The 14986-nt window shown below is 38.0% G+C and overlaps 1 protein-coding gene across 1 annotated transcript; it reads left to right on the top strand.

Moving 5' to 3' along the window:
- Positions 1–238: 238 nt before the first annotated feature.
- Positions 239–14617, top strand: HAS2 (hyaluronan synthase 2). The gene is made up of 3 exons (XM_060035299.1): positions 239–865; positions 11664–11765; positions 13688–14617. The coding sequence occupies exons 1-3, from the start codon at positions 239–241 to the stop codon at positions 14615–14617; spliced, it is 1659 nt and encodes a 552-aa protein (XP_059891282.1).
- The last annotated feature ends 369 nt before the right edge of the window (positions 14618–14986 follow it).

Raw genomic sequence — 14986 nt, 5'->3', positions numbered from 1 at the left:
ATCATCCTCTCATTTGATGTTTGAAACAGTTCTCTGAGGTATGCAGAAAGGGCATCCTTATCCCTGTTTTGCAGATGAGCAAACTGAGATGCAGAAAGTCATACAACTAGTTAAGTGAGAAACTCAAGGTTAGAACACCTGGAATGCTTCTAGTCCAATGCTCTCCCTGTGATACCAGGTATACAACAAGTATGGGACAAGAGTGGCTAACCAAGTATATCATGTGATTATTTTGCAGATGCATTGTGAGAGGTTTCTATGTATCCTGAGAATAATTGGAACCACACTTTTTGGAGTTTCTCTACTCCTTGGAATCACAGCTGCTTATATTGTTGGCTACCAATTTATCCAAACAGATAATTACTATTTCTCTTTTGGACTATATGGTGCCTTTTTAGCATCACACCTCATCATCCAAAGCCTGTTTGCCTTTTTGGAGCACCGAAAAATGAAAAAATCTCTAGAAACCCCCATTAAGTTGAACAAAACTGTTGCTCTTTGCATTGCTGCATATCAAGAAGATCCAGACTACTTACGGAAATGTTTGCAATCTGTGAAAAGGCTAACCTACCCTGGAATTAAAGTTGTCATGGTCATAGATGGAAATTCGGAAGATGACCTTTACATGATGGACATCTTCAGCGAAGTCATGGGCAGGGATAAATCAGCCACTTATATCTGGAAAAACAACTTTCACGTGAAAGGTCCTGGTGAGACGGATGAGTCACATAAAGAAAGCTCACAACATGTCACCCAGTTGGTCTTGTCCAACAAGAGTATTTGCATCATGCAAAAATGGGGTGGAAAAAGAGAAGTCATGTACACGGCTTTCAGAGCACTGGGACGAAGTGTGGATTATGTTCAGGTAGGTTTCCACATCTGCCAGGACAAACACATTTAAATAAAGCATCTTTTGTATCTCTCCAGTCATATGCTATAGTCCATCCTTGTCCCTTCTGGACACAGTGCTTCTTTCAGTTCATCTGAAAACAGCATGACTGTTGAAAGCACATTCTGAAAGAGAGAAAAAAAATCTTGTAAAACGGTTAAATCTATCTATGAAAATGCTTAGCTTGTGCAGTGTTATTGGTTGGAAATCAAGATTATTTTGAACGTGAGACCCTTCCTTCCTTCTCTTCCCCTCCCTTACCTTCTCTGCCCCCTTGGTTCTGCCAAATCAATTCCAACCTCATTTTCCACACTCTTAAAATCTCCAGCATTGTAAGAAAATAGTGTCTCCTCCGGCAGAATGAGCTTGAGAAAATCTGCAGGGCCAAGGGGAAGCTATAAAATAGTTTTCACAGAGACTAGGCAAAATGGGGGCGATGAAAACAATTTTGATTTAAAAGTGTAGGAATTCAAAACTGAAACACATAGAAAAAGAAAAAGGGAAAAGGAAAACAAACACAAAGAAACAACCTTCCCAGAACAAAATCTAAGTCATGTTTATTTCACTCCCCAAACAGCATTACCTCACTCCGTGCAACTTGACCTTTGAAAGCATTTGTGATGGTGTTTGCTTGCATGAAAATTAGACAGGCTGTGTCTCTCATTAGTTCCCTGACTGCTAATTCTACGGTTTCTCCTCTTCTAGTTCTCACTGAAAGTTTCTTCTTTAGAACATTAATAGGGTACATGTGAGTTTTCTAGTTGTACTTTTGTGCAGATATTTTAGTTAGATTTTATTCATGATGATATTGAGAAAGGAGAACTATCTCTGGCTTCAATATCCATCCGGACACTTTTCCTCTTTTCTTAAATGTGAAATCCTTGTTTTTGGAAGACCCATCATATGTTTTATGGGATTTATCAACGCAAAGTGATGCCCAGTGTGTCTCCCTGTGTAATGGGATGGCAGTGGCCACTGGCTTCAATGTCAATTGACTGAGGTTCTAATTAACAATTTGTAGCTGGTTGACCTTGAGCAAGACCACCTCCCAAACCTCAGTTACCTGATTAGAAGGAACAAATCTCACAAGGGATTTGAGAAAATTATTTCAAATTATGTATCCAAAGGGGCTTAGCAAAAGTTGTTGATAATGGCATTGTTAATATTATTAAAGCGTTTGCTGTTAAAGTATTATTTCTTATATGATTATCTAGTCCTTGCTTGAAAACTATACTACATGTCAATTGCTAATTAACATGTTGTTAATTTAGCTAATATCTGAAGAATTTTGAGGTATTTCTTCAGTTCATACCATCTGCATAAAAGGGAGTTGATTAGAGTTTCAACCCCAAGTGTCTCCTAATTTCTAGAACTTTCACAAATAAGGCTGTTTTAGTTAAACCAAGACATTTTTACATATTTACCTATTGCACCTTCAGGCCCAGATGAGAGGATAAAATGAAACTTTTAAATAAGGAATGGCTAGGGAACTTACAGAGGATTTGAAGAATGAAGCTCTGGGCCTAAAATGAGAAAACATCTGTTTTGATGTTTTGCCTTTAATTCTAGTTAAAACAATTTACATTTGTCCTTTCTAATCATGACATTATTGTGAGAGTTTTCTCTTTGTTTTTTAACCTGCTTCTCCCAAAGCCCCTTCTCCCAACATTTTGTTTGGAATTTTGTTTTTATCCTTGACAACTTGACTTGTGCCCGTCCAGGAAAAACTAATACAAAATATAAAATTTTAGAGTAGGCTTTTTGCTAGTGCCCTCATCAGGCTTGAGAACTTTCCTTCCTTCAGGCTGAAGCCTCCAGATAGACTGACCCTAGCAGCAGCTGTTATCTGGGCACCAAATCCACTTGAGACTTCCAGTCCATTCAGAGCACTCAAACAGGGGTAAAAAACCTTTTGGCATTCTGAAACTAGTAAATACTATCCTGCCATGCCTCATCGATGCCCTGTAAAAACAGAAATTGCATAAAGTTCAATCTAATATAGTACTCTCATCCTTCCTTCTGACTGACCCAGGGCCCAAGTGTTACAGAGCAGAAGCCACAGAAAGACGAAGAGGGAGGGGTTTGAGGATGTTGGCTCCTGAATATTACAAGTGATTGAATGTGGAGTTCAAGTTGGTTAGGGATGGAAGGAAGCAAAATTCAGGTGCTAATACACAAGAGAGAATGGGGGCTAGGGGAAGAAATGGACCATCTGCTCATACTTGCTAACCTGGCTAGAGAACACTGTTTAACTGTGCAGAGAGATGGCCAAAATGATTGGTTTCCAGTTGCAGCTGGATCCTCAGCACTAGTCAGCACTCTTTTCACTTGATCTTGAATAGATGTCTTGCTTATTCCTCTCGCGTCTGTTATTGCACATCTTCATCACTCTCCTAGGGCCTTACCCAAACTCCTCCCTGCTTAACTACAAACAGATGATCTTGCCTTCTACAAAAGAGAACAGCAAAAGTACAGGCTGTGAAGGCCGTCAAGATCTGACTCTCTTCTGCTTACAGTCTCAAGGGTACCACACCTCACCTCCTATCTCAAGGTTAACCTTTCTACCTGCACTCCTGAGCCTTCTGGGTTGGCTCCCTCTGTTTTCTTTCAGAGCAAGCCTTTCTCCATCACCACCTCTTATATCTCTCCTCTCTCATCTCTAGTCTTCTATAGTAATTACTCTTTCAGCCTTGTAGCCTCTCAAATAATAAATGCTGACATAGAACATGGAGGGAAGCTTTAGTTTAAGACGAAGCCAACATGGTAGGAAATTCATCTATGATGCTAGTGGCTGCTTCCAGGGATAGATAAGATAGAAAAGCAGCAGAAGAAAAATAAAGTGAGAAAATCAAATACAGGGAATGAGAAATAAGGAGGTGAATGAGGAAGATTTTCTTAATTTTGAATCAAAGTATTTTCTGGAGAAACTTTTTCAATGATGTAGAAAAGTGCAATGAGCAAAATTAAAATAATCTGCAGCAGAGAGGGGAAAGATAAATTAGGAATTTGGGATTAACGGATACACACTACTATCTATAAAGTAGATAATAAAGAGCTACTGTATAGCATAGGGAACTATATTCAATATCTTGTAATAATCTATAATGGCAAAGAACCTGAAAAAGAATAGATATGTATGTATGTATAACTGAATCACTTTGCTGTATACATGAAACATAGTAAATCAACTATACTTCAATTTAAAAAAATCATCTGAAGCGAATACATGACCCATACATAGATTATCAAATTTAATACTTTCCAGCATATACTCTTCTATTTTTCCTTATTTTAAAAACAATTTTGAGATTATATCATGTTTACTTTTCTGTATTTTTTACTTAACAATATCAGAAGACTTTTAAAGTGTCTTTTGATATATAGATTAGATAATTACTTTATTTATATCTCTTTTCACTGAACATTGATATTTCCACGTAAGTGGCCACCAGTCTATATAACAAAGGAAAAAAGCAGTATCGTCTGATGTGTGTATTAAGAATTTCCCAGGTAAAAGTTATACAATAAGTATGAACATTTTCTAAAAGGGAAGATTATAGGAAGCAATTTTATTATTAATTTAATCTGGCAGTACCATAGCTATCCAAGATTCTTTGAGCAGAAGGAAAGTAAGACTAAATCATTCATAATAGTAGAGTTGACCCTTATTATTCATGGATTCTGTATTTCCAAGTTAACCTACTGACTAAAATGTATTTATTACCCGAAAATCAGTAGTTGCAGTGCTTTTGTGATCATTTGCAGACATGTGCAGAATGGCAAAAAAAAAGTGAGTCATCTGATGTGCATGTTCCCAGCTGAGGTCACACAAGATTATGCTTTGCCTTTTTGTTTTACCTTTTATACTGTAAACAAGTAGCTTCTTTAGTCTATTTAATATTATGTTTTTCACATTTTTGTGCTTTTGGTTGCTGATGTAGCTGTTTAAAATGGTCCCCAAGTGTAGTGTTGAAATGTTGTCTAGTGATAGTAACACAAGAAGGCTATAATTGCCTTATGGAGAAAATAGGTTTGTTAGGTGAACTTTGTTCAGGCATGAGTTACAATGCTGCTGGACATGAGCTCAATGTTAATGAATCAATAATACATATTAAATAAGGTGACACAAATAAACAAGTAAGCACAGATACAACAAGGTTAGGTATTGATCACTAGACAAAGATGCCGTGACCAGAGACTTCGAGGAACCTAACTCTGTATGTCCACTAGAAGCAATTTTTTAGTATTTGCTAACTCACTGTTCATGGAAGCTTTGTAGAACATAACTACCGTGCATAATGAGGATTGACTGCGTATAACATTTGATTGGTTCCTATTTTCTGAAAATTTCTGAAGGGTCATGTTGAGAATGTTAACGTGACTTTGTATACTTCATCTTAGAGAATGAAATTGAGCACATTGAAATAAGAATGGGGAAATCTGAATTCTTGATTTAACTGTTTACTTGCTACGGGCCTCAACTGGTAGAAGAGATGATTTCTGAGATCACTTTTAGCTAAAGACTCTAACTTAGGACTGTCTTAATTTCTTTCTAGCAACATATGTATGCTTTTCAAGATTGGGATCAAACAAACAAAAACAACAAACAACAGCAACCACACAAAAGGGAGTATAGCATTAGAATTTTCTTTTCATTTTAATCTACACTTTCCCTCAAAGTTGGGTTCTTGAATGTAAACCCTGATTTAAGGCAACCATTATGTGCTTTCCAACCATTTGGAATAAGGGTGTTTCCTGGCTTAAGCCTAGAGGTGACAACATTTGGTTTCTCATTTTTCCAGCTGGCTTGTCACCTTTGCTTTACACCAACAACTATTACTTGTGTATAAGCCTTCCCGAAAAAGAAAAGAGAAAAACCAAATGACTCCTTAATGTCTTAAAAAGATTCTAGGTTGCGTGAAGGCAAATGTCACTTTATAACAATTTGGGTAACACATTCTAACAAGAAAGGTATGTATCTTCCCAATTCCTTTTAAAAAGAGCAACAAATAAGGGCCAAATTGTTGAGGTTTTTATGATTTAGAGGCTTTTTATTGGCTAGATTTGAGGTCTTATACCATAAACAAAATTACTACGAGAGAATCATCTTCCCTATCCCCCATCCCTCGCCCCCAAAAGAGTTTCTGTATTTTCTTTGAGAGCATTTATTTTTTCCTGGAATGGTCTCACTGATTAATTTCAAAAGGTCTTTTTAGTCCTAAAATTCTTACATCCTATGATTTTGTTTTTGCCACTCACAGTCTGCCATAAACTGCTCTCTAATCTTTTTCCCTAGTAGTCAGCCCAATCTAAGGATTTTTATATTGCCTGCTCAATAATCCAGCTTGTTTAATTTAAATTTGTTGGGCATTGGACAAGGCATTAGTTTTTGCTCTCTGAGCGAGTCATGGTTTATTTACAGTACAGATAAGAAGGACCCCTTCCCTCATTGGACTAGTGTTCTTAGTTTGTGCCTCTGGTTTTGATGATCACTTCTTAGTAGATATGTCTTCCTTTTAACGAGCATTTACTATGAGCTAGCCCTTATAACTGCCATACATACATTATCTAGTTAATTCTCCATTACAGCAAACTTATGAGGTGGATGTGCTTATCCATATTTTTCACCTGAGAGATGGAGACTTAGAAAGGTGAGGTAAGGAGTTTAAGGTTACAAAGCTAGTCCAAGGGAATATAACTGGTCAATTGTGGATTGGGACTCAGATCTGTCTGATTCCAAGGTTTTGCATAGTGCTTTCTTTTCCTTTCAGTAGTGTGTTTACTCTGGCATTGTACTGTTAGGAGTTCTGGGGGCTAGCACCATCTTGTGTTTGCCAGTACATAACTATCGGTGAATTTTAAAATTCTGGCTGACTTCTTTTCACTAGGGGGAAAGAGGGGGTAGGGGGTACTTTCCATTTACTTTCCATACTTTCCATTTACTATGTGGTTAAGTTTTGGAAGGGAAACTGGGCAGTGGGATCATGACCAATAGTAAACTTCAAACATGGTTGAAATAAATCATCTCCCTGGGTTCAGGTTAAGATGAAGGGTCAAGATTAAGAAAGGATTGAGGTTTACAAGCAGGCAGAGGGTGAAAGCAGTAGCAACAGAATGAGTCTTGATTAATCCTCAGCCTGTTTCCTCATCGAAGGCAGCCAGAATAGTTAAGGCTTCCTGTTGCTGTGTAGCTCTCAGAGCCCCTTGAAGTGGTGCGGGGCAGGCAGAGGTGGAGAATCCACCAGTCAGTCTGAAAGGAAATATGTTTAAAACAAGGTGAAACATGGATACTCAGCATTTTAGACTTGGGTCTTAGAAGTTGAAAAACATATGGTAGAATAACTAACAATATTTCTACAGGATATTTTGATTTAAATTGTTGTGAGGTAGATTAACTTTAAGATCAGTGAGATAAATTGGAATGGACTTCAGTCTAACAGCTTATTTAACACATTTATAGCAATTTATATATCTAACTGCTCTAGGTGTTTTGGATACATTTGAACTTGTTCATTGTGATAAGATATTCTTTTTTTTTTTTTTTGACTGTACGCGGGCCTCCCACTGTTGTGGCCTCTCCCATTGCGGAGCACAGGCTCCGGACGCGCAGTCTCAGCGGCCATGGCTCACGGGCCCGGCCGCTCCGCGGCATGTGGGATCTTCCTGGACCAGGGCACGAACCTGTGTCCCCTGCATCGGCAGGCGGACTCTCAACCACTGCGCCACCAGGGAAGCCCAAGATATTCTTGATATGTAATCCATTCTCATGTTCCTTTTGGTGATTCTCTTTACTGAGTCACCTGTTCATGGTAATAAGTGGGTTTACTTAGCAAGTATAAACAATTAAAGATTATTACCCTATACTAATGGCATATATGACTTTTCTGTGAGCTTTTGTAATTTACCAAGTACTTTTACATACAGTGTGTCACTCTGGTACCATGATGATGGTAACAGTTTGTTCAAGGTCATAAAAGTAGTAAGCCTCTTGATTTGTTATAATAGTCAAATCTTGGCCTATTATAAGAATAGGAGATAGAGGCAATCGTAAAAACCTCTAGTAGAGTTAAATGGGGACTTAGAACATACTTTATCTCAACTTGCTCTTTTAGTTTGTTCTTTGTTTTTTTATGAAAGAGACCCACCCCCGGCTCCCCAACCAATTCTTTTAGGCTCAGGGTTGGCATACTTGCTTGTAAAAGGCCTGAGAGAAACCATTAAGCTTTGCGGGCTATATGGTCTGTGTTGCAGCTATTCAACTTTGCTGTTTTAGTGTGAAAGCAGCCATAGATAATATGAAACTGAATGTGCATGACTGGGTTCCAATAAAACTTTATTTATGGCCACTGGAATTTGAATTTCATATAATTTCCATGTGTCACAAAAAACTCTTTTTCAATTTTTTTTCAGCTATTTAATAAGGTAAAAGCTATTTTTAACCCCCAGGCCATATAGAAATTGGTGGGAAGGCAGACTCGTCCGTAGACCTTAGTTCGCCAACTCCTGTTTTAGATACAGAGAAAGCGGCGGCACTGTCTCTTGGCTAGAACAGTGAAGGACGGGGAGCCATGGTCTTAAGCAATTTAGCCGATGATTCTGTGGTTATGATTGAGGTGGCTGGTTCCTCCCAATAACGTCTTCTTGTCTTGACATTTTCCACTCATTTTAGTCAAAATTTAGTGACTTTGCCTCATTTCCATATCTCCTAGTGAGAAATCTTGTGACTGGCGATCATGTAGTTTAAACAAATTACAGTGATACATTCAGCGTGGACAGAAAGACATTTTGATTTGTTCTCCAATTGTTTCCTGTGTGCAAATCAGTCCTGTGGTTTTTCCCAGTGTGAGGTTAAGCTCCTTGTGAACTGGTGTATTTCTCCCACAGTTTCTAGCCCAGAGCTAAACAGCCAACATTCATGAAATCGCACACTTCTCATTAATTGGTGAGGAGACAGCTAGAAATCCTGTTTTTACTAGACTGATTTTAAGAAGGGCTAGAGTTATACCCTTTACACACAAACAAATTAATACTGTTATATCCATGAACATACATGCTTTCACAGACTGTCATCGACGGTGGTTTTCTAGTTGGCATTCTATCACCAAAGAACATCCAGAAATTGAACTTCTTTAGAAAACTCTTTGATCCCACTATAACAAACCCCTCCCAGGAGATTTCTGAGAGCTTTCCCTTCTGACAGTTAAACTCACCATGTGAACAATCTCTCTGAGAACTTCTGGCACTTTGCTGTTGGAAACTGGGAGGGGCAGGGCCAATTTAGATATGCAGAACCTCAGAAGTTTGGTTCAAGTTTAGTCATTTCACAGAGGCAGTTCCCTTGGCTTGCTTATCTTACAAGCAGGCGGAGTTACTTGAACATTAATTCTAGGTTGCCCCCTTCCTGTTGTTTTTAGTCTTATTTTAGCTTTCTGGTTTTACCTTTCCCAGCTTGAGTCAATAGAGGTGGGTGTGGCCATAAACTCTGGATGCTGAGAGGTGGAAAGGTGGCTTTGAAATTATGCCTTCACTTTCTACTACCCTAGTTACTGGCCTGCCAGGCTTATAGCCGTATACCAAACAGTGACAGACAAGGCATGAGAGAGGCAAAATATCGCTATTGGAGGAATTTGCTTCGGTTTCTGAGGCTTGGGACCCTTGAGTATAAACTGAAGTATTAGAAAAATCCTATTTTTTTAATGGAATACTAATGCCTAGCTGCTGTCTATTTTTTTCCTCTAAAATAAGTAAGACCATGCAGACCAAAATAGAATGCCCCCTCCAAAAAAATGGGGCAGTAGGTTATTTAGAAAATGCCTGTTTCTAAATAGGTAAAGTAATATACAAAATTCAGAAATTAACTTTAAAATTGTTATAATTAGTTGAGTCCAGAGAGGTGATGATTTCACTTTTAATAATTGGATACCCTATATACTCCTTAAGTCATGTTACAATAATGCATTTGAATTGCTCTTTTCACCAACATTCTTTATTAATATATATTAATGTTTTTCAGAAAAAAAACTATTAATAAAATTAAGATAGGCACTCTTTTTTAAATGTTGAGACTTCCTGGCTATGTATGTGAGGGACTCCTCCGACATATAAAATCCCCTTTAACTCAGAGTTCATGCTTCTAAATATTATTTTCATTCAAAACTGGTATATCAAATCCGTACTATTTTTATGAAGCAGCTCTGAGAACTGCACAAATACTTGCTTTTTATATAAATAAGGAGACTAAATCTTGATTAAATTCATAAATGTAGCCAGACTACATAGAAAAACAGTGGAATTGCAGATAACACTCCCGTCTCTGCCAATCATATCATTTATTGCTTAGATGGGGATGTGAAACTGGTTCATTACATGTCAATTTTCATCACTTTATGTCTACTTGGGCCTGGCTGCATTTTCCAGAAAAGGATACTATTTTATTAATATCAACCAGGAATAGAGAGGTGACAGCTCTTTTCCTACTTTTGATTTTCTTTGATCATGTGAAGGAAGCTCCATCCACAGGTGTAACGTACCTAATATCTCCCTAAGAGAAGTGACTTAATCTGATTGGTGAGTACGGGAGGAGTAAGGGGTAGCCTAGCTCCTTCTTCCCCCTTTCTTCTAGAAGTGAGCCGCCATGAAGGAGCAGGCATCTGCCATCCCTTTCGAAGGGGCATTAACTGTCTTGAGGAGGAGACTAGTCCCACTTAGATGCTATTTGGAATTGGTACATCAGTCTAATTCTGGGGAACATAGTTGCAAAGTCTGCTACTCCATTGATATAAGCCCTATTCTCCATATCAGCTTTATGAGTATACATGTCATATTTTGGTTTCTCCTCTCCTTTATTTTTCTGTTTCATTCAATAAGTTCATAAATCAGCTTGGGAAGAAAAGTACTATTTATAACCCTGTACCTTTGGCCTCCAGTAGAAATTTCTGGGAGCGGCTAATGGGTATAGACAAATCCTAATAATTTTCTTGAAGTTGTAGTTGGTTTGGTTTCAAAATTGTTTTTTTGTCCTGTATAAAGTTTGTTTTTAAGAATAATAATTAGCACTTCTAGAAAAGCTTAAGATAATTTAACATCTACTTCTGTATGTAAAGAGCTAGACGAATACTTGATACTCTAAAATAAAAAGGTGGACTGACCATCAGGCTAGTTTCCTTTCTAATGGAATGTCATCAGCTAAGCCCAGGTCAAATGGACATCTTGCTTCAGAACTAATTATACAACCAGCCTTAGCAGAACTGCTTTCCTGTCTTAATCACCATATTAAAATAGAGAAAAATAATCACTGTTAAACATGCCTTTTTTTCAATACTGTCATAGGAGTTTCCTATCATCATTCAGACCTGAGGGATAAGATATCTAAAAGCCTTATGGAAGGCAATTTTTTTAAAAAAAGAGATATCTATGGTGACCAACCCAAGATGTTTTCCAAGTCCTGGAAATCTAGGATGTTACCTGGGACATGAGACTTTCATTGCCAAAATTGCGTACATCCATGGCAAACCAGGCAAAACTGGTCACCCTACATGACATGCCTAGGTCATCACTTTAGCTGTTCTATCCAGCCATGTCATTAGCTTAAATATTGAGTTTGCAGGTTCTTTGTGTTGGCCATCATGTAGCAAACTCTCATCCCTGTGTTACTCGCTTATTGAGGCCTTGTGATGATAGGCTGAAGGCATAATATATATGCCCACTTTTGACTACACGGAGTACACTCATCATCTTCTTTTCTTGAACTTACTTCTTACTTTCTTCTTTGCAGGTTTGTGATTCAGACACCATGCTTGACCCTGCCTCATCTGTGGAGATGGTAAAAGTTTTAGAAGAAGATCCCATGGTTGGAGGTGTCGGGGGAGATGTCCAGGTACATGAGCTCACTTTTTGCATGAGTCACTTTTAGTAGTACCCTCACTCACTGATTCTTTGAACATACGTTTATTATACACCCAAATCTGTGCCAGATATTGTTTCTGGTGCCAGAGACATACTAGAATGTTCCTTGGACCCACTTTATACCTCTTCTGCTGTCTAAATTGAAGTAACTTATGATTGCTTTGCTTAATCCTGGGTTATAACACAAGTATGTAGTGGCTGATAAGTTATATAAACTATAATGTAAATGTGTAATAATTTCTGCCATATCTTCTTGAGCCACAACTTAATGTTCTGGTAAAATGATGTTGGAATTCATTTAGTACAAGGGTTAAGAAATGGAGGTATGGCAGGAGATGGAATCTATGTCATATAACTATGTATTTAAAAGCTGAACAATATATGGTTGGTCAAAAATCCAAATTGGAATACAAAGGAAAAAAAAGAGAAACAGTGTCTCAAATTTACACTAGAGAGAAAGTCAAAGGAACAATTAAGTGAGTTTTCCAATTATTATTATTTGCTATCAATGGAGAAACAATAAGTGAAACAAATATTAATGAAGGTGATTTGAAATTTATGGAATGGGAAAACAAATATGTGAAAATATATGAAGATTAAAGTGAGCTCTTTGCAAAAGTGCACTAGATTTTAGCCAAAGATGTGAGAAGCACGTGGAATTTTGACTTTAAATGTAGGTATTGTGTTGCTGTATAACCCATATTTACATGCATGGTAATAGTGAAGGCAAAGAAAGTGCACTAGATGGACAAAGAAATACCCTGGTGATAAAAAGGAAGCATGTAAAACCCAGATGAAAACTGAATAAAATTGAGACAGAGGAGAGAATTAAGAAATATTGCCCCCCAAAACTAATAATTTTAATAGCCTTTGTGTAGAGCATTATTTCAGGATTCCAGATCTGGGGTGAAGCCAGAGCAAACCCTTTTATCACTGGCATTGCTAAAACTGGGGAGGAAGGAGAATAATAGAGTTGGATGAGTTGAAAAGAGAAGAGCATAGGACTTAAAAACTTTCAAATATTAGATAGTAAGGAAGTGGGAGAATAATTTTTTTTTAAAGATTTTTTGATGTGGACCATTTTTTTAAAGTCTCTTTTGAATTTGCTGCAATATTGCTTCTGTTTTATGTCTTTGGTTTTTTGGCCGTGAGGCGTGTGGGTGGGATCCCAGCTCCCCGACCAGGGATGGACGCCCCCGCAACCTGCATTGGAAGGCGAAACCTTTAACCACTGGACTGCCAGTGGGAGAATAATTTAAGGGCTGAGAACCAAAGCCGAAAAAAATCTCAATTTTATAACATAACAAGAAAAAGAAACAAAACACATAACAAAAGAGAACAGAGAGTGATGGAGTAGAAAAAAATTATTGTCAAGAAGTCCCAACACATACACCCAACTTATCAAATTAATATAGTATATAGAATCAAAGAAAATAATGTAAAATTGTGTTAAAAAAAGGAAAGAGGCTAAATAGAAGGATAAAAAAAACAAACATGGGCTTCCCTGGTGGCGCAGTGGTTAAGAATCCACCTGCCAATGCAGGAGACACGGGTTCGATCCCTGGTCCGGGAAAATCCCACATTCCATGGAGCAACTAAGCCTGTGCACCACAACTACTGAGCCTGTGCCCTAGACCCTTCGAACCACAGCTACTGAAGCCTGTGTGCCTAGAGCCCGTGCTCCGCAACAACAGAAGCCACCGCAATGAGAACCCACGCACAGCAACGAAGACCCAATGCAGCCATAAATAAATAAATAAATTTATTAAAAAACAACATCAAAAACAACAAACATTACTCTAGGTAGTAACCTCACAATGGTGCAGATTTTGCTGGAATTTTTAGCTGGGGCTTACCTTTATTTAATTATTTTTACTTTTATTTTTCTTGCAGATTTTAAACAAGTATGATTCCTGGATATCTTTCCTAAGCAGTGTGAGATACTGGATGGCTTTTAACATAGAAAGGGCCTGTCAGTCTTATTTTGGATGTGTCCAGTGCATTAGTGGACCTCTGGGAATGTACAGAAACTCCTTATTGCATGAATTTGTGGAAGACTGGTACAATCAAGAATTTATGGGCAGCCAATGTAGTTTTGGAGATGACAGGCATCTAACGAACCGAGTGCTGAGTCTGGGCTATGCAACAAAATACACAGCTCGATCCAAGTGCCTTACTGAAACACCTATAGAATATCTCAGATGGTTAAACCAGCAGACCCGTTGGAGCAAGTCCTACTTCCGAGAGTGGCTGTACAATGCCATGTGGTTTCATAAACATCACTTGTGGATGACCTATGAAGCAGTCATCACTGGGTTCTTCCCTTTCTTTCTCATTGCCACAGTAATCCAGCTTTTCTACAGGGGTAAAATTTGGAACATCCTCCTCTTCTTGTTAACTGTCCAGTTAGTGGGTCTCATAAAATCATCTTTTGCCAGCTGCCTTAGAGGAAATATCGTCATGGTCTTCATGTCCCTCTACTCAGTGTTATACATGTCAAGTTTACTTCCTGCCAAGATGTTTGCAATTGCAACGATAAACAAAGCTGGGTGGGGCACATCTGGAAGGAAAACCATTGTTGTTAATTTCATAGGACTCATTCCAGTATCAGTTTGGTTTACAATCCTCCTGGGTGGTGTGATTTTCACCATTTATAAGGAATCTAAAAAGCCATTCTCAGAATCCAAACAGACAGTTTTAATTGTTGGAACGTTGCTGTATGCATGCTATTGGGTCATGCTTTTGACACTGTATGTGGTTCTCATCAATAAATGTGGCAGGCGGAAGAAGGGACAACAGTATGACATGGTGCTTGACGTATGATCTTACGTTTGATGTTTGCAGTTACAGATGCAGACACACACAAAACCTTAGTTCCTCTAGAGACTGTGCGGTATTGTGGCATCAGATAATGCCACCAAAGGAGACATATCACTGCTGCTGGGACTTGAACAAAGACATTTGTATGGGTTTATTTTAATTCTGCCAAAGTAAAATGATACATCAAGAAGAACTCAGATTTAACCTGATATTTCTATGAAAATGGGAAGAATTCTTTGATTATGCACTTTTTCCTTATTGTACATCTGCCTAAGTGTTTTGCCCTATATACCTCACTAGTCATGCTTTATGTGGGTTATCATGTAAGAAAAGGATTTTGGAAACTCAAGGAAAAGTTCTTTCAACATATAC

Source organism: Delphinus delphis, chromosome 17 (genome assembly GCF_949987515.2).
Source record: "Delphinus delphis chromosome 17, mDelDel1.2, whole genome shotgun sequence".
In the NCBI taxonomy this organism is placed as follows: Eukaryota; Metazoa; Chordata; class Mammalia; order Artiodactyla; family Delphinidae; genus Delphinus; species Delphinus delphis.
This window is presented reverse-complemented; position numbering and strand designations above follow the sequence as displayed.